The 23,529-nt window shown below is 42.2% G+C and overlaps 1 protein-coding gene across 5 annotated transcripts in view; it reads right to left on the bottom strand.

Moving 5' to 3' along the window:
- frmd4a (FERM domain containing 4A) overlaps positions 1-23,529 on the bottom strand; it is an 82,996-nt gene that overhangs the window by 55,339 nt on the left and 4,128 nt on the right. For 4 of the 5 annotated variants that reach the window (XM_030730849.1, XM_030730852.1, XM_030730850.1 and 1 more), the window contains exon 1: positions 5,155-5,640. The exons of the other annotated variant lie outside the window; for it this stretch is intronic. In XM_030730849.1, coding sequence (XP_030586709.1) covers positions 5,155-5,247 — 93 coding nt within the window. In that variant the 5' untranslated portion in view covers positions 5,248-5,640. Of the gene's footprint in view, positions 1-5,154; positions 5,641-23,529 lie in introns of those variants that run through there. 5 annotated transcript variants of the gene reach the window in all.

Here is a 23,529-nt window from a genome sequence, read left to right as displayed (position 1 = left end):
GAGAGAAGAATGCAAGGAGCTTCTATACTGTATGTCTGTGTCTGTGAGAATAGACTAGTGCATGCTATGAGCTTCAGTTTGACTACTCCTATGGGTGTTTGGAACAAATTAAATATAAAATATTATTTACTGTGCATTTGTGCAGTGAAAAACACCCAGTGATGACATGATAAACCTTTGAAGTATCGGGACTTTTATAGTCTCTTTTGTACTGAAGTTGACCTAGTTCATGTGTTATATGTTCTAATACCCTAAACACATGCATTAAAGGGTGTTCACACACAGCAACACACACATAGTCTCGCTCTCTCTACCCCTCTCTCTCTCAAGCTAATCATTCTCTCCACTTTGCCTGGCAGATAAATATTAATGAGGATTACAGTGTTACTGCAGTACACCCACGGGAAACCAAGAGACTGCCATTCTCTCCCTCTTTCTAACCCTTTCCCGCTCTGTATCTCTTTATCACTCATACACGCCCACACACACACACACACACACATTTAAGAAAATGCCTCAACCCCCCCCCCCCCCCCCCCCCAACTCTCCTTTCTATATTTCTTAGTATGCTGTAGAATGATTCACACACAAATTTCCGCCACACACACACACACACACACACACACACACACACACACACACACACACACACACACACACACACACACACACACACACACACACACTATGAATAAACCCCTTCATATGAGTGAGTCAGACAGTGCCTTGGTTCTCATTGAGACGTGTTATCTCTGTCTAACAAAGGGCGCAGATTGTGCTGGGATATTTACGGAACATCTTGGGGGTCTCCACATCCTGTTTTGTGGGAGATGGAGTTTTTCCCATTAGCCCACACTCATCTTTTTCTTTCTTCATTGCTTGCCTAAAGGAAATTATTGTGTTTCTCCCTATAACATTAAAAGGTTTTCATCTTTCAGTGTAAAAAGACCTGAGATTACTGCTGTGCTATAAAATGAACCTGAACTGAATTTTTCTACGCTCTATCTCTCTCGAGATGATTGTCATTTCTGTGAATAGACAAGAAGATATAATTAAGAAATTTTACTGAGCTTTGCATGCATTTGGCAGATGATGGGAACACACAGCTACACAGACTTACAGACACACACACACACGCACGCACACACACACCATCAATCGACTGTGGATGTTTTGGCAGAGGACACAAGAGTCCACTTTCACCATAGCTACCAGACTGCTAGCAGACTGTCTCCATAGTGAAGGCATATCATCAGCAGCCTTACTGTCTTTAGCCTTCACTCATAGTCAGTAGGCGATCATCTCTTCCTTGTTTGATCTGTACAGATTTACTTTGAACTTGTATGCAGCTGCGTCATGTGTCTATGGGTCTGTGGGATGATTTTGGACAGGCAATAAAAGAGATGAAAAAACTAAATCATAGCCCACAGTAATGAAAGAAACAGGGTGGAGAAGAGGGTGGGAGTCTCCCGGTCGCCCCCCTTTCTTCAGTGGCTCAATAACATTCTTCATTCTGAGCTGCCTTGGGGAGAAAAGGGGGGTCCCCTTTCATGCCAAGCAGGGTGTGGTGCAAGAGGGGCCGTCAGGAGCCTTTAGCTCTAGTTATTCCCGCCCCCCCCTCTCCTTCTCTTTGTCTCTTTAATTGGACTGACTGACCACATCTCTCTCACCTACAGTCCTGGGGGCATGTTGGGATCCCAGGAAATCAATACTGTAGCAACGTAAAGGGCAAAAGCTGTAGGGGCAAAAGCTCAAAATTCAGATTTGCAAACGGAGAAATGCTAAACAAATTAGACTTCTTTTGGGTGTTGTGTTTTGCTTTGGTTTCCACATCAACTATCCAACTGCTTGAATGAATTCTGACTCAAACGTCTCAGCAATTAGATCAGTCTCATGAGAAAGAAGTAAGAGAAACAAGAATGCCGGTGTCCTGCACTGACCTTCTCTGTGATTGGTGCAGACAAGATGTTTAAAGGTAACGAGGATCGATTAGTATTCCTGCCTTATCGCTTGCCTGGCTGCTTCTAGCTTTCAGCCCTATAATGGTAATTTGCTGTCATGCTATTGTCTATTTGGATTCCTCTTTGGCTCATGAATGTTTGTTCTGAACATGTGTATATGTGTTTGTGTGAACTTCTCCTTCTCTGACAGTGATCCACCCCTCCCACCATCATGCCCTCTCTCCCCTGCGGTGCTCCCAACCACAACATGTTTCCTCGGAGACCGATTCAATCTCCTAAAATCTGAAATTACACACAAACATTCGAATAAGCACACACACACCAGTCTTCCCTCTCTTCTCTTTGTTTGTTTGGGTTTGGCTTTGTTCTTAATTTCACAGATAAACGCTCAGCAGCTTTACATGATAGCAAGATAACAAAGGCGGAGGATAATCCTAATTCAGCCAGCTCACAGAGGTAAGCTAAACACAAAATATCCCCTCAAAGAAGCTGTTTTTTTTTTTTTTAAAGCTATCAACACCAACTGTGCAATTTATCACCACAATATTATGGTACAAACACTTTAAGTACTTCTATCCCATTTTGTCCGTGCTGATACACAGAGGCAGAGGAAGGATGACGTCATGTGTGAAAGCAGGATTTGTAAGCAACAATGCCCAGGGACAGACAATAAGCTCCAGAAAGGTGCAATTCATATGAAAAAAAGTAATCAAGTACAGTGAACAAGGCATGCTGTGTTCAAATGTGCCAAAGCTGGGAACAAAGATGACTATGTTCTCCCTGTAGGTATTAAATGTGATAGAAACCTACATCCATCAGAAGCTAGTGATGCAGACATGAGATGATTCATCTGCATTAGATAAGTGACAGTGCACAGATGAAAAGGTGGGTTTGAACTCTGCAATTTGCAAGTGAAAAGCAACCTGGAGGATCCAGTTTTAAAATACCTTTCAAGCAAGTTCCTGAATACTTACGGTTTGGAGCAAAATGTAATGTGAAGCCATTAAAGTGGGCCTTTTAAATGGGAGATGCTTAAAGATATGAATATGATTTCTACACATCTTACGGAGTTATATAGGGTGGAGCCTGGATGCAAACGCAATGAGTTATCTAACATGACAAGTTAGAGCAGGGCATAGCTGCAGCTGTGAATAGAACTGAAAGCATTTCAGTGACTCAGTACAAATGTGGAGAGAAAAGTCATTAACCAACAGAAAGTCAACATTTATAGAGCTACTGGTATAGAAACTGACAGATCACATTGTTCACCTGTCATCACATAAGAGATAAATTAGTCAGACAGTCTGCTCTTTTAAAATCATTTTTTGTTGATATATTAAACACTGTTCTGCCTGTTTTCTTTGACTGATAACTATTTAACAAAACCTCATGTAGTCGCCACCTCCCACATCAAACTAGTGATTTTTTCCGGTGCAGCGGTACAATAATGTGAGTGAGTTTATGTAAATCACAACAAATCACCCCTCTTCAGTCTGTCTGCTCACAGCTGGCTGCAAGAAAAAAAAAATGGGAGGAAGATAAATGGAATTCAATCAGGAGAGACTGTGTGAAAATTTGCTTTTCTCCATTAGTTAAGGTGATTTGCGTGTGTGAGTGTGAGTGTGTGCAGGTGCCTGTGTGTGTGTGTGTGTGTGTGTATTAGTGGCTCCAGCCAATCAACCAGCAGTGATTACATTTCTGAAAAGAGCAGTGAATATTCAGTTTCCTTCAATCAAGGACTGTTATGAATACCAGATTCAGACTGAAGTTACCCATTTACCAGCTTAAATACCAGTGTTAATAACTCATAATAGCAAAATGGAGTCTTGATATGATGAGCTGAATATATCATAGCAAAATATACTATCTGACATGCTCTTTTCTCTGAACTCATTCACTTCAACTATAAAGCTTATCGTCAACAAAGAAACCAGGTTGCATTTTATGTATTGTGATGATGGAGGGGTGGGGTATATATTTAGGCTCATTAAAATGACAGCTGTTCCATCTGATACACAATCACATTTTCTAATTTATGATAGTACGCGCACAGCATGTGTGTTTGCGTGTGTTGTTATATCCTCTGTTCACTGAAAGCAAGAACTACAAAGAAAGTAGTATTCTCAAAAGATCTTATAGCATTTAGAAGAAACAGCCACTCAAAGGTGGCGCGTTAATAAGACCAAAGTTACTATATATCAAGTGAGAAGACTGAGATATGAAAAGAAAGATGAAATTCCATTCAGTATGATCATGCAAGCAGATTGTGATTGCTGGAATGCAGATTTGGAGGAGCTGTATGTGCGGCCCGCTCGTCACCTTAACACACACTGTACTTAAGTGTGATTCACTTAATACCAGTGTATTTACAACATGAAAGAGTGCTGACACGCATCCCAGAATGAAAGCACTTGGGAAACACATGCACAGCTGCAAACTTTTTTTTTTTTTTTTTTTAATTTCTTACACAAACACGCAGCTTTCATGTGGAGTAAACAACTTTGCTGAAGAGCAAAAGGGGTGAATCACATGGCAAGTTATAGCCTGTCTTTACAACTGACACAAGGGTTAACTTTGCACCACACATTCCATGTAGCTGGGAACTATTATCTCCAGCCACCAGTCCCACCCACCACATACACAAACACATAAACACAAGCTTCTGGTGCCTGGTAAATGAGTGGAATTCTACTGTGTAAAAATGTCTGTGATAGCACAGGATTCGACACTTTAAATCAAGCTGAAGTTGAGGCTTTGTGTGACTTTGGTTGATAAGAGCCCATATCTCGAGTTTAATTGCACTGACAGTGACAGGAAAACAAGCTGCACTCCCACTGTGAGACTTCCCTGTAACCTTGAAGCCGAGGACGGCAGAATACATTACTGGTGACAGAGACAGACTGAGAAGTACAAAGATTGACAGACTCAGACTGACAGGAAGGGAAACACAGAGAAGTATTGTCCACTGTAGAGATTAAAAGCTTTGCTCTTGACATGCCTTGCACCAACTCAAATCTAATACAGTCCCTTGGATTAGTCAAGAACCTTTTTAAATCCCACTTACACACATAACGACGTGACCAAAAAAAAAAAAGAAAAAGAAGAAACCCCCCCTGCCAAATAGACATAGAGTCAAAGTCAAAGAAGAAGAGAGAAAGTGAAAGAGTGTAACTGAGGGAAGCTTCTCTCTTACCCTCTCTGCACTGTTCCTCCGTAGGGTCCCCACCGGCAGCTTAAGCATCAGCCGGCGGGTTCTCCCAGGCGTCACCGCTCCCTGGACCACCATAGTACGCTCCAGAGTGTGTGTGTCTGTGGGTGTGAGAGCATGTGTGTGAGAGTGTGAAATGGGTGTCCTTGCTGTCCCGTCCAGCCTGACAGCCGTGGTTCACGCGAGCTTGCGCGTGGGTGTGTATGAGGGAAGGAAGAGTGTGATGCAAGCGTAGTTGTAGAAGTCCCACACAGGTCCTATGTGCCTCTCTCTGCTTCTATTTCCCTCTGTGTTAAAAGGCTTCCCATTCTGCTCCACACAGCTACACTCCACTCTGCCGCTCACGAGGTGAATGAGTGTGTGAGAGTGTATGGGAGGGAGAAGGAGTGCGCTTTGTCTCTCCTCTCTCTTCTCTCCTCTTCAGCTCTGGCAGCTTCCCCTCCCTTCCTCGCATACTCACTTCCTTCAGTCGGGGGCTTAACCAGGTCACTGGATTAATGTGACGTTACAGCTCTTATTAGCATACGCACTTGTGTCACATGACTCAATAATTATTGTGTGTGAGCATATAGACCCCCACCATCCACACAGCCCTTACAGGGAATCACGTGGGGAACCTCAAAAGGAATATGGGATGTTTTGCCATCTGGTAGAGAGATTATCTTCGAAATCCCACATCCCAGCTTTCTCTCCCTGCACTGTCTGGAAAAGGATACAAAGGAGGAATACATACACACTCACAAACATCCATCCTCGCTCTCCAGAATGCACATTGCTCATGCATGCAGATATTGATCATATTATCACTTGGTTCTTTGCGTGTATGGGGGCAACTGTAACAATTGGCCAGAGTTTTTTCCACAAAGCTGTGACAGTAGTGGACTGTTTGCAGTATTGATCTGGCCCTTTCAGAGACCTTTTATCATGGTAACTGCAGCCACAGAGATCTGCAACTAGCTGCAGCCTTGTTCAGCTGAGTCAGTTCTCTGTATGCACCACTGTGGTCTTTACATGTCCATTAAAACTATTGGACTCATGAGTTACAGCTGAACCTTGCCTTATCTACATAATCACTCACTACTGTGCTCTGTTTGCTTCAGGACATCAATACTCAGCTGTCAGCTGATTAAATAAAGTGAATTGACACATGCACACATATCCAGAGTTGTTAGGTATGCAGAAATGCATGCACACGTGTACAGCTGCACAGAGAACAGCACAAGGTAAGGTAAGGCAGTCACTGTTAACCAGCAGCACTGGATTTTAACCTGCAAGACTGAGTTTGGCTATCAGAGTCAAAAGGTGAACTGATGCTGGATCACAGAGTGTAAATTCAGGTTAAATCTACCGGTCAAGATGCCCAAACAAACAAACCTCTTCCACCTCCCATATCATTTGACCCCTGACAGCTTTAGTTACATGAGACTGTGTATGTCTCTCTCTCTCTCTCTCTCTCACACACACACACACACACACACACACACACACACACACACACACACACACACACACACACACACACACACACACACACACACTGTGTTAAAGGCAAGTGACAAGCAACCAGGAGGAAATCAGCTGCAGTGGTAATCCCCAGAAAGCATTATTTATTCATCACCCTGGCCTGCATCGGTGTATGAGTGACTGTGGCCTACATGAGAAATATCAGAGGGCTATTTTTAAACTTAGTCTGCAGACATCCAGGTCCCACAGATAAGGAACCAAAATGACTCGATTCATTTCTCCTTGCATTATGACTGGTACTCTGTGTGGTATGTTTCCTTGTCGTTTACTCTCATCATGACGACAGAGATCAGGTTCCACTGCTGTTTAGTGAGACAATGCACGGGGTCTTATACTGTACATCCCCTTGACAGTGAGATGAAAATACACCCTTTTAATAGAGCAGTTTAAGTTCGGTTTGTATTCCTTTGTTCTTTTCTTTTCTTTATTTATTTTTTGCTTTACAATGTAATAAACTCCTCAAGTCTACAAAGGTGATAAGCCCTCATCTTGACAGGAGGGAGAAAAAAATAAAATACAAAACAACACGCTAGTGTTCTTGGTGCCTCGGGCTGCTTGCACAATGACCCATTTCAGTCAACAACCTCACAAAAATGAGGCAAACAGTATTTGCGCTTGGTGATAAAATATGTGAAATACAAACCTGTGTACATGAGTAAAAATATAAATTTGAAGCAAAAAGCTAGGAGATTCTGAAATGCTTTACTTTACATGAACCAGCTGTCCTCAAATTGAACCAACAGCTATTAATACATTTTGCAAAAGAAAAAAGAAAAAGAAAAAGAAAAAGAAAAAGAAAGAAAGAAAGAAAGAAAGAAAGAAAGAAAGAAAGAAAGAAAGAAAACCTGCAGATAAATGGAAAGAGAAAGAAAAGAAAATCTACGCCTGGTTATGAGAGATGCTAATGGGGGAAACAAAGTGGCTGGATTGTCTGGGTTTGATTTCTGCTGTGTTTTTGTGTGTGTCTGCTTAGTCTTTGTTCATAGTTGTAACAATAAGAAGCAATGGTTCTCCGTGGTAGACTCCTAGCATTGTGATGCATTAATTTACCCTGATAGCCCAGCCAGTCTCTGCCCACGGCTGTCTGACTCATCCCTATGGTCCTGCTCCTCACTCTGTATGTTTGTGTGTCTGTGTGCATGTGCATGTGTGTGGGAGTATGTGTTTATGGAAATGCCCTCTAGTTGGACTGACTCCCCATCCCAACCAGGGAGAGAAGGGGGTTGACTGTTTATGTTTCAAGATACCACAAATTACAAAGGGTTGAGTTACAGCATCATTGCAGGCAAAACAGATAAACGATTATATAGCTAAACAGTACCACCCTGATAGTGTAATTCAATTCACTGCTCACTGTGTGCTTTCATCTGTGCTTCTATACATATGCCAACGTTGCATCTCTTGAGAACGAGATGAGCAGAATGTGGGGCCTCCCACCCTTCATCAGGCCAGAACCAATCATAATGACTTCTCCACAGGGAAGCATCCACTTCAATTACCATCCCCTCAGCAGTGTCTGTGTAAGAGAACCTGGGAAACACTATTACATGCTAAGGAAGGCAATGGAGTGCCTGTGAGATTTTTTTATTTGAGTCACAGTAAAAACTGGGGCATATTTGTGTTTCAGAGAGATTTGGTGGAACACTAGGACAGGTTGTCCCAGTCAAACTGTGTCGCTCAGCACACATCTGCTCAACCTGCTGTGAGGTGACTGTGTGCGCGCGTGTGTATGTGCTGGTGTTTGCACAAACTGCAAACCTGCCTGTGTGTCTTTCAGTAATATTAATGTTTAAGGCATTGTTACCAAAGCACTGTAGTCAGGATGAATGTACCCTCTTTTTAACCTCAGAAAGATAGAAGATAGATGTTGCCTTTAATAACGCAGTCCACAAACAGACTCATGCATTGCTATTATGCAGCCGCCTTAATAGAATTACAATATATCATTCCAATGGCCCAATCAGCAGTCTATTACCAGGCAGAAGCAAATTTGAATGTGGTGCTAGATGTGCAATATGCCTCAGAGAAAAGCATTCAAAGCCTCTGAATTATTCACCCAAGTCTGCTGGAAACCCTCAGTGTGTGCTGGGCCAGCTGACATCCAAATCTGAACCATGATGGAAATGGAAGGATGAATGATAATAGCTCATTGGTTTTATAGGTCTGCACAGAAAAATTGGATCAAGTTTGTGATGATTCTCTTTTTTTTTCTATCTATTTGGGTGATTCTGCTGCCAGAGATTAATGAGGCAAGTAAATGAGATACATCTGATTGCTGAAATGGATTATTCAAATTTAATTGATTTTATGGAGATTTCCCCACAAAAAAACATAGTTACTTTGTTTCTTTAAAAAAAAAAAAAAGAACTCAATAAATCATACAAAATCCCCCCAAAATAATAACAAATTGATTCTGTTATCAAATATTAGTACAGCCAAACTCTGTTATTTCTCTGAGCTCTTTTGTCGCCCAAAAGCTATCTAAACACAACAATGAGCCATTGCTGTGCTGGGGGACATCTCTTCCCCCCCATTAACATGAATAGAGACTGTAATTTATTTTGAGTCAATCCCCCTGAATCTGCAGCTGCAAACAGCCCCCAACAAAGGCATTATTTACTTCTTCTTCTTTTCGTCCAGCTTTTAAATATTTATATCTCCAGTAGTAACAAATGGGCTTGGGGCTGCAGAATGCAGAAAGTGTAAGGAGAGAGGAAATCATATAACACTGAGAGATGGACTGACACATGCTGGTTTTGTTCTTTTCACTGAATTTGTTTATTTTAATTTTTTTTGACAGTAAGACAAATTGAAAATATGGTTGCTCTGAAATTTATAATAAGGGAGAGAACTTGATGCTTACGCTGCATACCAAGCCATATCAAGATCCGATTAATTCAAAATAAATGGAAATTGTTTGGTGGCGCGCAAAAAAGGAGAGTGAGAGAGGGGCAAACAGAAAGAGGTCGGCTACCAGTAACTGAACAATTTAGTCACTGGGCAGAGAACACACCCATTACATAACAGAATATTCTCACATAATACAACCAGTCAATAGCCACTGTTTGAATCAACACATCTGCAGTAGTGCAGCCAAATGAGAATAGTTTGCTAATAAAGAGGCTTTGTGTATGCACTGTACATATTGTAGACACACATGTTGTATAATGAAGTGGTATGACTCTTATTGTGACGAGGAAGCTCTTGGTATCGGTGCGTCACAGTGTTTGTGCTCCTGGCAGAGTGAATGCTCTCAGAGACCACAGGCCCTTTGTGACCAAATAGCGCTCCCAAAGATGTAAATGGGTGCTTTATGGCTGCTGGAAGTGGATGAGATGATGCTGAAAGCAGCAAAGCAGAGCAGTGCATTACAGCTGTGATGGAAATGGTCCCATCCAGCTGAGGTCTTTCTCCTTCAGAAGAGATCGGGGGATGGGGGAGACAAGAAGGAATGTAGGACTAAGAAGAGTGTGAGATGGAAGGATCGGTACTGCCTGCAGGCTGTATCATAGGAGTGATGTTGGGAAAGATGATTGGGAGGTGTTTGTGGGGTGCACAAGGAGGAGATTCAATTAAACTACATAAGGATTGAATGCATTTTTAATCACGCTGCCTCACTTCCTGATGTGACTGTCAGCCTTTGTGCCAGATCGCGAGGCTTCCTCTGAAAGAAGAGCTGCCATGCCTCCCTGTTTGCGTGTCCTCTCCTCACAGCTCAGCAGCACAATGCACCACAGCTCTGGCATGAGATGATATGATGCCACAAACCAGCATTTCACAGAAACCAGAAAAAAAAAAGCCAATCAGCAGATACAGATCACATTGTTGTTTCATTCAAGTCAAAGGAGCCTTTGTGACAATGATGGAGCAGACATGTGTGATCTAATTTAACTGTTTTTTTTTTTTTTTCATTCTAGACCTCTGCATTTTAACTTTGCAACCATGCCATGCAGTCAAACATGATGGTAGTCTCCTTAAACATATCTAACCTGAAACATCTTTGCTCTAGGTTCCTGTGAGCAATTGTGGCAATAAAATAGTGACCTCCTTTTCTTGTCTTAAAAGAGGCTGTGAGGGAAGTTCATTGCCTTGGATGCTCTCAGCTTCCTTGAATCATTCATATGTGCAGCTGTGCTAATGAAAATAGCAGCACACCCTTGAATGTAGCTGTGCGCTTGGCTGCTGCTCTAAGCCAGTGAGCAGCATAAATGGGGTTCTGGAGGTCCTTTTCTACTCGTGGATGGAGAACTGCTGTCATCATTCTAATGACCCTTAATATTCCAGTAATGACCCTGGTTTCTGAGCTTAACTGTCCTAATTCACACATACACACAGTCAGATTTACTGAATACACACTCTACAATGAGGATGACTGCATATAGTGTATACAAGTAGTATTATAGGCCTGGTCCATAACACCGTCTACTGCTGGTAAATCTTCCAGTATAAGTCCTTAATTCCCCCTGCCTTTACTTGATGGTTCACTGAAATAGGCTTCTTCTTAGCTTATATCTGCATGTTGTGTGTGTGTGTGCATGTTTGCATGCAATGCCATATGCGCATACATCTAGCAAACAGAATGGAAAGGGTGCACACAATTTGAATATTTCTCATTTAGGTATGCAAAGTGGCCGGATAACCCTCTGTTTTCCAACCCTCTTCCAGCAATTAGAGGAAATAAATAAATAAGCACTCTAATTAGGATGCTGAGAGGAAATGTAGACGAAGGAAGTATTTTCCTTACTCCAGTTTTTCCATCCCACATGTGGTGCATGAATAATCCAAATCCTTCTCTGGCCATAAACACTAATCTTTATTGCCATGGTCATAAATCATCCTTTGGATATACAGAATGAAAATGACCAAATCTCCAAAATAGTTTGATGGATCTGGGCATTAAAAAAAAAAAAAAAAAAAAAACTCAGCATATCTCAGTGACGCTGAAACTCTGTAGCACTGGATTGAATGCTTACAGTGCTCGCTGGATATATATCTCAGGAAAGACAGATTACAGTTCCCTTGAACAGATGTCTGTGCCTGTAAACAATGTTAAAGGGAAACAGCAGCTTAACGACCAAACTCATTACAGCAGCCGGCAGATCAAAGCAACCAGGGATTCTAATGTCACATTTACAAAGTGTGTGTGTGTGTGTGTGTGTGTGTGTGTGTGTGTGTGCAGAGGTAGACTATGTAAGCCTGCATGTGTTTTTGTATCTAAATGTCTGTGTGGGATGCAGTTCTAGCAGCCCAAAATGCTTTAGAAACCAGAGGGATCTGAGCAATCTACCTCTAGCCAAGCATCACGAGCAATAGAAACATGCCTAGCACATCCATCAGACTTTCCACCTCCTTCTCATTCCTCTTTCATCCCCCATTTCCTCATTCTCAACCCGCAATTCCTTAACTTGGAGATTTCATTTATTCCTAATCGAAAGATTTATAGCTATCTAGAGGTAAACATGAAGGATGCAGACCACAGAGAGTAAGCCCACTGCCTAGATTTAATACTTTGGAGTTGGTTGGATGAAAGTTCCTCACACACTGAGTTAACATTTTTAAAGTTTTAACTCACTGGGCTAACCTTATGTTGACTCAAATATTAGGCCAAGCAGTTCAGGTTAGATTCCTGGTCAGCCAATTTATTCCATAATTCTCCCTAAGCACAGAATTTGATGGTTAATAAGCATGTTTTTTCAGTGCCAATTAACGAGAGAGCATCTGGAAAGAGGCAGGAACATATGTCAGCCTCCATCTCCAGCTGAAATTATGCACTGGAGAGGTCACCCATACAAAACACAGAGAAGATGGTTGTATAAATAAATAAATAAATAAATAAATAATTCTAAAGGGGGGTATTAAAACAATGTTGAACAGAAGAGAAACAGCGGGGAAACTTACGAAAACGTCCATAAGCATGTGTTCCAGGGTCACCTCTAAGTCCTCAAGTCGAGCTGCAAGAGTCATCGTTCAACTGATCAACAAGCACGGCAAAAAAAAAAAAAAAAATTTTCTTTAAAATACTTATGCAAAATTCTCTTCCTCTCTTTTAGTCAGTGTACTTGTGATAAATATTGATAAATGAATTAAAGGAGGTAGTTAAGACATGTCAGCCATATAATATCCTAATTCTCCAAGCAGTTGTGCCAGTAACAGTCCAGCTTAATTTGTCAACAAGGCACTTTCATTCTCCATCCAGTGCAAGATTCCCAAATGACTGTAATCCTGATCTGACAACCAAAACTTTCTCCAGTAAGCTTGGTTCCAAAAACTTCCTGGACTCCGATTAGTTCACCACAGCTTCCCAAAAAGAGTTGGGTATCCCGTCAGAGTACTTCACTTGCTCCACCGAGCAACTTGTAACTACTGGTGAGGATTTGTGACAGACTAGGTTCTTGTAGTCTCCTCTTCCGATCTAAGTTATGATCCATGGGAGAAATGAAGACACTGACAACTCCCTGGCAGAGGGAGGGCAGAGGGTGGTCTCACTGTTCTTGCTATGATGCACAGAGAAGGATGAGAGGAGGAGGCGAAAGGCTTGATAGGAGAACTGACACTCTGAGAGGCAACGTTTATGTGATGAAGTCATATGTCTGCTTTACTTTTTTTGATATAATTCTGTCTAATGTTTTCCAAGTTGTTTGAGTTATCTCGACCCTCTTTTAACATTTTTCCTCTCCCCTTCTTGTTCTCTGTGCCTTTTCAGGTCTCTGTCCACAGTGGGCATCTTTGTGTGGAGGGAGAGCCTGGGGCAGCTGATGCACAGTTCTGGGTGCTCTTGGCTGGGGTCATCCTCTCTCACACTAGGCCTCTCATCAATGGGCCTTTGTTGTAGCCTCATTAAGGGCTGGCCTTGGATGCTGAGGCTCTCATAGACACACAAGGGGGAAAACAAGAGCGATATGGCCTGGATCTATGACTGGAAGCTTATGTAACAGTTGTAGGGAGGGGTGGGAGGGGGGGGTTGTAGAAGACAGGGTATGTGGGGTTGAGGGCTGATTGGAAAAAAGGAGGGGGAGAGGGAGGATAAGGGTGCATGGCAAAGGGGACAGTAATTCAGTAAGAAGGGAAGGAAAGCAGAAGCGAGGGGAGGCAGGGAGACAGAGGATGCTGGTGGAACACTCCTTAGAAAGTGGTTGTTTTTTGCTTTTCTGGCGCGAGCTGGTGGAATGTGCCCCCCATTCTGTGTCCATTAACGAGAAAGAGAAAACCAGAAAGGCTGGGTCAGACTGAAATGCGTTTAGCTGGGCTGGACCAACAAACAGGATGTGACTGCACAGAGGGAGACTGTCTACATTTAACATGCAAGTTACTGATAGAATTCAAGCTCCAACAGGAACTGGCAGAAAATCATAGTAACCACACAAACGTCAGTGATGAAAATAAACCAAAGGGCAAATTAAGCAAGCAGTTTTAGACATAGGAATATATTATTCTCCTTGCATCATCTAAATTGATGGTCACATCCATCATCCTCTCCATCTTTTGACTCCACATTTGACCTTTTTCTAACTGCTCTAATTATTTAATCTCTCACCGGGTCCCACTTAAAACACATTTCTCCAGCCGTTCCTCCTCCTGCCCTTTTCCTAAGCAATGCACACCCAAAATGCCAACAGCCTATGCCCTCTAAACTCTCTTGGGTGTGAGGTCATCAGGAGCAACCACTCACCAGTCCTCACATCAACTCTGTATTCCAGAGCACTGGACAAACTGATAGTTCTGCACTGTGATTCTCTGCGCACACACGCATAAACACGCATTCAGAGCCCATAATACACACAACTGTGTGTTAAAGAGTGTACATCCATCAGTCCTTTGTTGCCCTCAGGAGGCCATCAAGCCTTCCTGAAACCGCTCCTAATGTTGACTGCTGTGAATATGTAACACCTATAATAACTTAGAAATATTAACCTAATTTTCATCTGCATGATGCATGAATTATAAATACCCACTAGCATGGGGAAGATTGATAGTATATGACCACTAAGACTTGTGAGGCAGACAGCTCATGTAGTCTGAATGCCGAGAGGAGTGTAGAGAGCGGCAGGTAGCCTTTCCAGACCGGCGTTTATCATTAGAGAAGAGCTTAACCCCCAACAGAGAGGCAACACAGGGCAGCATGTCCCGGCATGACTCCTTCTTGGCACAAGTAGGGTTAAAACCCAGATTTCTCTGTATAATCCAGAATGTGTGTCTGTGTGTCTAGGGGAACGTAAGTGAAGACAGTGGAATTCATTCTTTGTGCAATGTTTACAACAGCTGTCTCAAAGAGAGCTGAATATTTCCTTGCATTGTGTTCCATCACACACAAAAAGCACATCCACTGTACACTCACACGCACTTATAAATGTGCACACTGAAAACATACTGGCTTTTGACCAACACAATCACTTCCTCATTTGCATTATCATATCCATAGATAAACAATAAACTACCACATAGATTAATAAGATATAGTATAGTAATAATAGTAATAATACTAGTATAATAGTATAATGACATAGCAATAATCTACATTTAGCCGCTATATGCTATGTCAACCCCTTCAGCTAAAAATCATCTGCAGTGCATGCTGTACCTTAGTATGAATCAAGCTGCAACAGTCTGAGATGTTTCTATTTTTCACCACCACCAGTTTCCTCCTGAAAGCTGACTGTCCCACTAATCCCGTAAGCAGAAAGAGCCCCGGAGTGGAGGTAGATCAGAAAATGAGCCTTTAACAAGTCTCTCTGATTCTTATTCGAATAGAAAGCTCTGAGGACAGTTTTGCTCTTTAAATCTAATTTTAGGCGGGAGTTCAGAGCGTGTGTCTGTGTGAGCCGGATTGATCATGATGTCCACCTGGCGTGCAAAACAGGGATATGTGCTAATCAAACTCCTGGCAGCCTTCCAAGTCAGTTGCAGTTTGTATACACACAAGCATTCAAAAATAGTGGGCCGATCTATTCCAGACATGTTGATAAAGCCTCTTAAGCACCTGTCTGCACCTAGCTGTCTAAAGAGTTTACTGCCAGCTTTAACACTGGACACGAAGGCATTCAAATCCAAACACTGCACTTTACAAGCCCACATGTCTGTTGTGGTGACCTCAAATGGTTTTACAGACCATCTAAATGTCACGCTGTACGTGATGCATTTTCTCTCTGCTCAAAACGCTACATGAAATCTTTATATAATGCAAATGTGTTTGTATTTTTTATCTTTGTTGACAGTCCGTCTTTTTTTCATTTGCCTCAGGTTATAAAAGACAGGAAGTGCAGATGAAAGGGATTCTGCTAAATAATTCACTTAAACACTGTTAGTTATGACAATTTTGCTGTGTCACTCTGCACCCCAAATCTGTCATCCCATATTACCGTGAATGGCTCTGTGTCTGTGGTATTTCTAGAAAGACCTGTGAAGAGCGAGGCAGGTGCACGCTACTATCTTATGTCATTCTATCTGCAATGAAAGTCACTTTGGACTTTGGTGAGACCCATTCACACTCAGACCACAGAAAATGTCCTTTGAAATATGTGAGTAGAAAATGAAAAGGACATCTGATATGCAAGGGGATCAGAAGGCATTCACATGACTAATACACACACCTTACACCTTTTTTCCCTTGGTTGGAGCTGCTGTCCTTCTTGTTCTACATACAAGCCACTCACCACAGAGTAAGTGTGTGTCTTAGAGACACTGATCAGACAGAATGCGACAGAGGCATATTTTAGGGTCTGGTTGTATGAAGGCACTGGATTGAGTCACGCTCCAGCATTTTCTGCCCCAGTAAACTTAACCCACTTTACCCAGTGCCGAGGAGACTTCCCAGCCTCCACTATGCACGGAAATAGAGATAGACATGTCAACCACACCATAAGAAAACACTGCTTCCTTAACACTGATTTAACAATTAACACTCTTTTAAGTATGCATGCCTGTCTGCCTGCAACTCTGCCCAACTTTTATGAATTACTCCAGCGTGTAAACAGCACACTCACATCAACTTAGGATCAAGATGTGCACGTGAGTCGCTACCCCCCCATACTCCACACACACACACAGTTGGAAATCTGATTTGTAGCAGTGTGAGCGTTTAATGTTTGATGATACGGCTACATATTTAATCTTTACAGACCAGATCATGGTGGGAAATGGGTTATACACGATTGTACTCCCAGTGGAAAACATTGGGTTACTGGGAAAAAGAGGCAAATGTGGTTTTAAATGTTTTAATACGCATTTGTGACATCTCAACTGCCATTTCTAAATTTGACAACATTCAGTTCATACATCAATAAGCAATTCTGCAGTTTAAGAAAATGTAAGTGATGAATACTGGGCGTTTTTCTTGGAAAATTGAATTATTTTAATGTTTAGTTTTGGTATAAATAATCGATGAATCGCTTTGGCAGCAGAGATTACTGCTGAAAGCCCATAAACTAATGTAAGTGTTCCTGTATTGCTCACACCCATGCCACAAAGTTTTCATTCTTTAAACATTTGACTCAGACACATTTGTCTACATGCAGGATGCAGCTGTGCTTATAACTCTCGTAAACCTTTCAGCCCGTCGTAACTACACAACTCTCTGCCTTTATAGACATTAAATCATTATGATCCCTAAGGCATGCAAGCCACAAACTAACTAAGCATGTGCATAAACAAATGCAAAATACAAAGAGGATGCACCTGCCCCCCCCCCCCCCCCCCCCCCCCCCCCCCCCCCCCCCCACACACACACACACACGCACATTCATACTTGCATTTCCTCATGCCTCTAATGAGCTAACATGAACTACTCATGCTATAACCCTCAACACACATGGATGCTTTCTCCCAGGAGAGCAGTAACCCAAGCCAGACTGTGCCAGCTCCACCTCTTGCTGCAGGCATGGGACTAAGCTGCTTGTTACTGTACAGATGGGCTCCACACCTCTGACAGGTGCGCTGGCTCTACTGCTACCACGCAAACCAATGGCAAATGCACAGCCAAATGATTCAGGCTTGGTCTTTGTTAACGTGCAGAGGAGGAAAGGAGGGAGAGCCCCCCCGGGGTTCAGGGAAGGAAAGACGTAATTTGAGGAGATCATCTTCACCTCCTGACATTACTCTAGGCCATCCTTCTCATGACTGTGAAAGCAAAATGTAGAAAAACATAGCAACTTGTGTTTATGGCTTTATTCATTAAATCAGAACTGATAGTCAGCTACTACTCTGTATATCTTTAAGCAAATATGTCACCTTATTTGTGTCTCTCTGCTGTACGGAACAAATGGATGGGATCAAAGAAAAATCCAGAAAGGCACTGGGTTTACAGGGGGCGGCAGACTGACCCCCTGGGGCCATAGCCAAACAGACCAGTCACCTCCCACCCTCTTCTGTCTTTGTCCTTGGTACACCTCCTCATCTGCACCCTAGTCAGAGAAAAGATGCACTGTGACAGACAGTGGCTGGTCACTCCCAAGTCTCTCTCTGAGCCAGGGTCATGTCCCTTGATATTTACCACTTATTTACATTCAGATCCAACTATTGCCATGGGAGGAGAGGCGCTGTGCAAATTACAAAAGGGAAAAGAAGCAAAAAAAAAAAAAATGCATAAGCTGACCACATGAAACATTAAGGACTGGAGTGAGAATTGGGAAGGTTTATTGGGAGGGTGCATGGGGGGCAAATCCCACATAATTGCCTCTCTAGCAGACAGCAGGGGTAATGGGATGGCCACTCAGTCACTGACACAGCTTATAATTATTAATCAAGCTCAGCATTTAACATATGCTCCCCCCTTTCAATCCTCACTGGCCCCCTCTCTGTTACTTTCCCTCTCTTGATTTCACTTGTTTTTTCTGCTTTCCATCTTCTTTCAGCTCATTGTCTCTTTTGTGAACAGTGGGAGTTACAGGATGAGGTCATTAATTATATACCTCACTGTTCTTTGGTCCACACACACATTTACTCTCCTGCTCTGCACCTGGTCCCCTCCACAAGCCCTTGTGTTGCTGAGAAAGTTGTGATGACAGATGAAAGGATCTGCGGCGTTCATTACAGTTCTGCTCTTATCTGAGCCGAACAGCCAGCACTCATACACAGCAGTTGAGTAGCAGAGCAGCAGACCACTGACCATTAGAGCAGAGGGTCTCTGCTTATTGGCTCCATACATCAGAAACAGCTGACAGCTGCAATCTTGAGCAACATCAGGAGTTTTCTTCTCCTCTAGTGTTCGCCTTCTTGATGGCCACCGCTGTGATGGGAATCTTCAAACCTCCATTTCCAGGGAAACAGTACAAACACAACTTCAGGGCCCAGAGGAACTGCTCTTCCTCAGCTGGACACTCAAGTGCTGAGCTTATTATTTAAAGGAGGCTAAGAATCCCATCACACAGCGCACTCTGGTGGTTAGAGGGTAAAAATGCACCACACTGGTGAAAGGGGCTCAAGTGGTGAATAAATGAACACAGCTCATGTTAAAGGTGATTTAAAAAAATCAGGGGAAAAAAAAAAAAATCTACTCAAACAGGTACAGCAGATGAAAGCTCATCTAGAGATGCATAACAACAAAGTTACTACAGACCAGTTACCACTGACCTGACCTTGTACCTCTAAGAAACAACAAACATTTACTCCTCAGAACCATGTTATGATTTACAAAGCAGGTAATTATACAGCGCCATTATTTCTAAACCCCTTCTAGTCAATGCCAGTATCCATAATAATGCCCAACATCCACCTGCAACCACTTTAGAACCCGTTAGACAACATTTCATCTAAGATTGATGATGTACAGAATAAAAGAAGTTGGCCTTGTCTTTATTATCTGCTTTTAACTTCTGTGTTATTAGGCACTTCCTTGGTTTTGTTCAACCTCTGCATGTGCTGACACGTATTTAAAGCATTAAGAATGTCCTGTGTGTGAGAAAAAGATACTGGGAGGCTAGATATACTTGATATAGTACCAGAATTAGTGTATTAACCTTTGTTGGCATGTGTTTTAAGTATGACTTAAATGTTATTCTGTAACTACAAGCAAACTGAAAGAAGGCAAAATTTTTCTTATTCTCTGAATTAAAGACATATATTAATTTAAAATGCACAAAAAAGATGCACATACAAATGACGCACATAGCAAATAACACCAGCTGCTGCTGCAAACCAGACACATCCACATACAAACACCTCGAGACATTTATTAATGGCCTTAACTTCAACGGCAGATGCTCACATCTGTTCACAAGAAAATACACATCCGTGCATGTGCAGACACAAATGCACACAGGGGTGAGTTATAAATCTGACACACGTCACCTTTAATTGTTCTAACAAGCCATAATGAGAGCACCAGGGGTCAGAGAGACACTTAGGATGATGTAAATATTCCTAGGAGGATGGATGAGCATCAATCTGGCAATGCTGATTTCATAGTTTGGTTTAATTCAGCATAATGGCAGCTGTCTACACATGGGAGAAGAGAGGTAATAGGATACCTGGCAAACACTGCGCAGAGTCCACAGACTGAAATGGATTGGTGGAATGAATGTAAGGGTAAAATAAAACACACAGTACTTAGATTGCTTATACAACAAGTCAATAAAGTATATGCTTTTTATTTAATTAGAATCAAACTGTCTGGGGCATCATAGACTACTGCTTCAAAAAAATCTAATCTGAAAACCCTCAAGGGGTCTGAAGACTCCCCTACCCCCTATATAGTCTTGTGACTATAAACAGATTTTTTTCCTCCTTCATCCTGGCAGCCTTTCCATCTTTCTCCTTCTCTTATCCATCCATCCGTTCTTCTAGCAGCCCTGAACCCACTTCCCTCAGCCCTACTGCTTGGAAACTGACAAGCCAACATCAATTAAGCTGTCTAGTGGCACCGCATCTGTCCATATGTCTGGAGCTGTACACATAGATGTTATGGTGCATGCAAATTGACCAGTGTGCATGCATGTGTTTGGGGATGTGCACATTTTGAGTCTACAATGCATCTGTATGCAAAAGTGCTCAATGTCTTTGTCTCCTTGAGCAGTCACGTATATGAATCATGAATTAGTCATTAGCGTTCTAGAGCGTAAAAAGTGCAAATGCAGAACTGTTAAATGCCATCTGATTAAAGAGATTAGAAAAAAATGAAGGATGCTTTACTAAATCTAAAATTAAGTGATTTACCTTCTATTCTATCGGAAATCTTCATATAATGCAAGTCTGTTTGTATTTAGGATATTAAAAGCTACAACACCTAAATGTTTTACGGTCATGATTACCTAATAAAAAAGGCAGCATTTTTCTTTTTGCAATTATGTTTATTCTCCCACAGGGACGTGTTCTGCAGTTTTTGTTGATGTTATCCTCTTCTAGGCCTGAGGAGGGTCTGAGACACATTGAGTTGAGTGGGTCAAGTTTCTTCTTTTCATCTGCCAGAAAAAAAATCACCAGGAGGCAGCAACATCCTAAATGGATCCCCAAGCAAACAGCCATCAGCACAGCAATATGATCATTTGTGGCTTCGTATCTGCTGCTTTGCCAGTTAAACTCAAAAGAGCATCCAGGTTACAAGCCAGAAACTCCACAGCCAGGGGCTGAAACTGAGCCTCTGCAGTGTGGTGGCGGTGGAATGATTGCAACCTTCTAATAGAGCCAGTATCCGTCAGTGCACGTAAATAGGTTAGAACTTCAACAGTGCAACCTTGCTTTATTTATTTCCGTTTGTGTGTGCATGTGAATTTCTGTTGATATCTATGTAGTTAATGCCTTAGAAATATGTTCATGCACATGCTGTTTCCTTAACTCTGCCTCTTTTCTTCTTCTACATCTCTCCTCTGGACAGAGTTGACACCAGTTCAGTTCTTGGTCAGCCAATAAAATTTGAGAAGAACTGATACTAACTGCTCCAAGCTTACTGTCTTCTCATACAAAAGGGTCACAGTTCAGAGTTCAGGGGGAGACAAATAGGGGTGGCTTAAAAGTATGTGTGTAATGGACTAGAAATGGTGAGTGTATGATGGTGCTGAGGGGAAAATGACAAAGTAAATGGTGGAATAAGTGCTTAAGTGTGTATGACTAGAGGAGATAAGAGAATGATTTATGGTTTGAGGGGAAGTGTAAGAATATGCATGGGTATTTGTGTATATATACATTCAGCTGTGCTACATAGCACTATAGATAGGGTGATGTATGATAGCTCTTACAGGCAGGGTCACCCATTGTAGCAGAGGTGACTCTACTAATCCTCTGCACGTTCATCAGAGATACCTGTGTGGTTGAGCAGTGGTGATTACATTCTAAAATGGGAAATTCAGGTTTGCTGTTGCCATTTTGATTCTCCGAAGGCTTGCCACTAACATCTCTTGGGACTCTCTATTTTATATAATTGCACAGATAGAGTCAATTAATGGGACTGCTACAGGCTCTTTAATTCAAAATGCATGGTTTAAACACTGATAAAAACAAATGCACCGTGTTACCGTGAAATTATCATTAGGTCGGTTTGTGCTCGACCTATCTATGCTAACGCCTGAGTAATTTTCCCCACCCATCTTTCAATTGCCTTTCTTTGAAATTATTTAAAAAACGCCTGTAGACTGATGACTGCCAATGAAGTGGAAAACCTACACCCTGCGTTTCCATGGCAACATTAAGTGCTTGGTTTGCTTCTGCGGTTCTTCAGCTGCGCTCTGATTGATCTCATCATTTGGGACCCTTCAAGGGGACAAGAGCACATTTGACGTGCTTGACACCAAAGGGCACGCTCACATGCACGCACACTTACACAACCAGAGGTGGCGCATGGCCGGCGGGCCGCATCTTCAAAATGAGGAAAGAGATGTGCAGCAGAGAGGAAACGCTTCAAACAGGGAGCTGTGGGAGGATGGCTCTCTCTACATGGCATCCCACTGATCTCATCTTACTCTGCAAAGCAACAGTTGTGCTTCTTTTTTATCTTTCTCTGCCTCTCTGCGTGTCATCAGTGCATGGATGTTACAGGTGGAACATGATTTTTGTGGATTAACATTTTTCTGGTAACAAGCGGTTAGAAGCTAATAAGGCTAATATATAGCTAATAAAGTTAATATATATCATTACCAATAATAAGCTTTAAAGTATTATGGCCATATATAGCTGCGTGAGGACACGCATATACAAATACCAGTTCCACCTTATACAAATAGCAGAGCTAAATAAGACGTGTTTGTATCTTTCTTCCAAATGGAAGCACATAGTATAGGAATAACACAGCAAGGAATGACACTCTAACTTCACCTCTAACTGTATTCTGCATCATTCACCACTGTAAAATAACATTTAAGAACCTTCAAATACACAAATATAACATTAGTAATATGCCTGAAGTGGCATGCCATTTATACCCAACCCCATGATACCACAGGGCAGCAGCGCAGTCGTTTGTACTTCAGTATAACACTAAAATCACAACATAAAAATAAATGTTGTCCATAACTGAGATTTCCCTTGACAGTGCACTTGTTAGGCTAAGATGATGACAGCTGGGAAATGTGGCTCTATATTCAGGGTGTGTATGTGTGTGTGTGTGTGTGTTAGAACCCCAGCATGTGTGTTTGTTTGCATGTGCCCCATGTGGTTCCAGTCACCAGACATCCCTCTGCTGCGTACTTTGGCCTTTAAATGCTGCCAGCTACCCTGCTGTTCATTGGGAGAGAGAGAGAGAGAGACAGAGAGAGAGAGACGGAGAGAGAGAGACGGAGAGAGACAGAGAGAGAGAGACGGAGAGAGAGAGAGAGACAGACAGAGAGACAGAGAGAGAGACAAGGTGCCAACATGCAGCCCCACCTTTTGCGCCAAATCTGAATCCGACCATCCTGGCCTTTCACTCCTAATTAT

Source organism: Archocentrus centrarchus, chromosome 6, assembly GCF_007364275.1.
Source record: "Archocentrus centrarchus isolate MPI-CPG fArcCen1 chromosome 6, fArcCen1, whole genome shotgun sequence".
Classification (NCBI taxonomy): domain Eukaryota; kingdom Metazoa; phylum Chordata; class Actinopteri; order Cichliformes; family Cichlidae; genus Archocentrus; species Archocentrus centrarchus.
The sequence above is the reverse complement of the archived record's forward strand: the minus strand, read 5'-3'. Positions and strand labels throughout refer to the sequence as shown.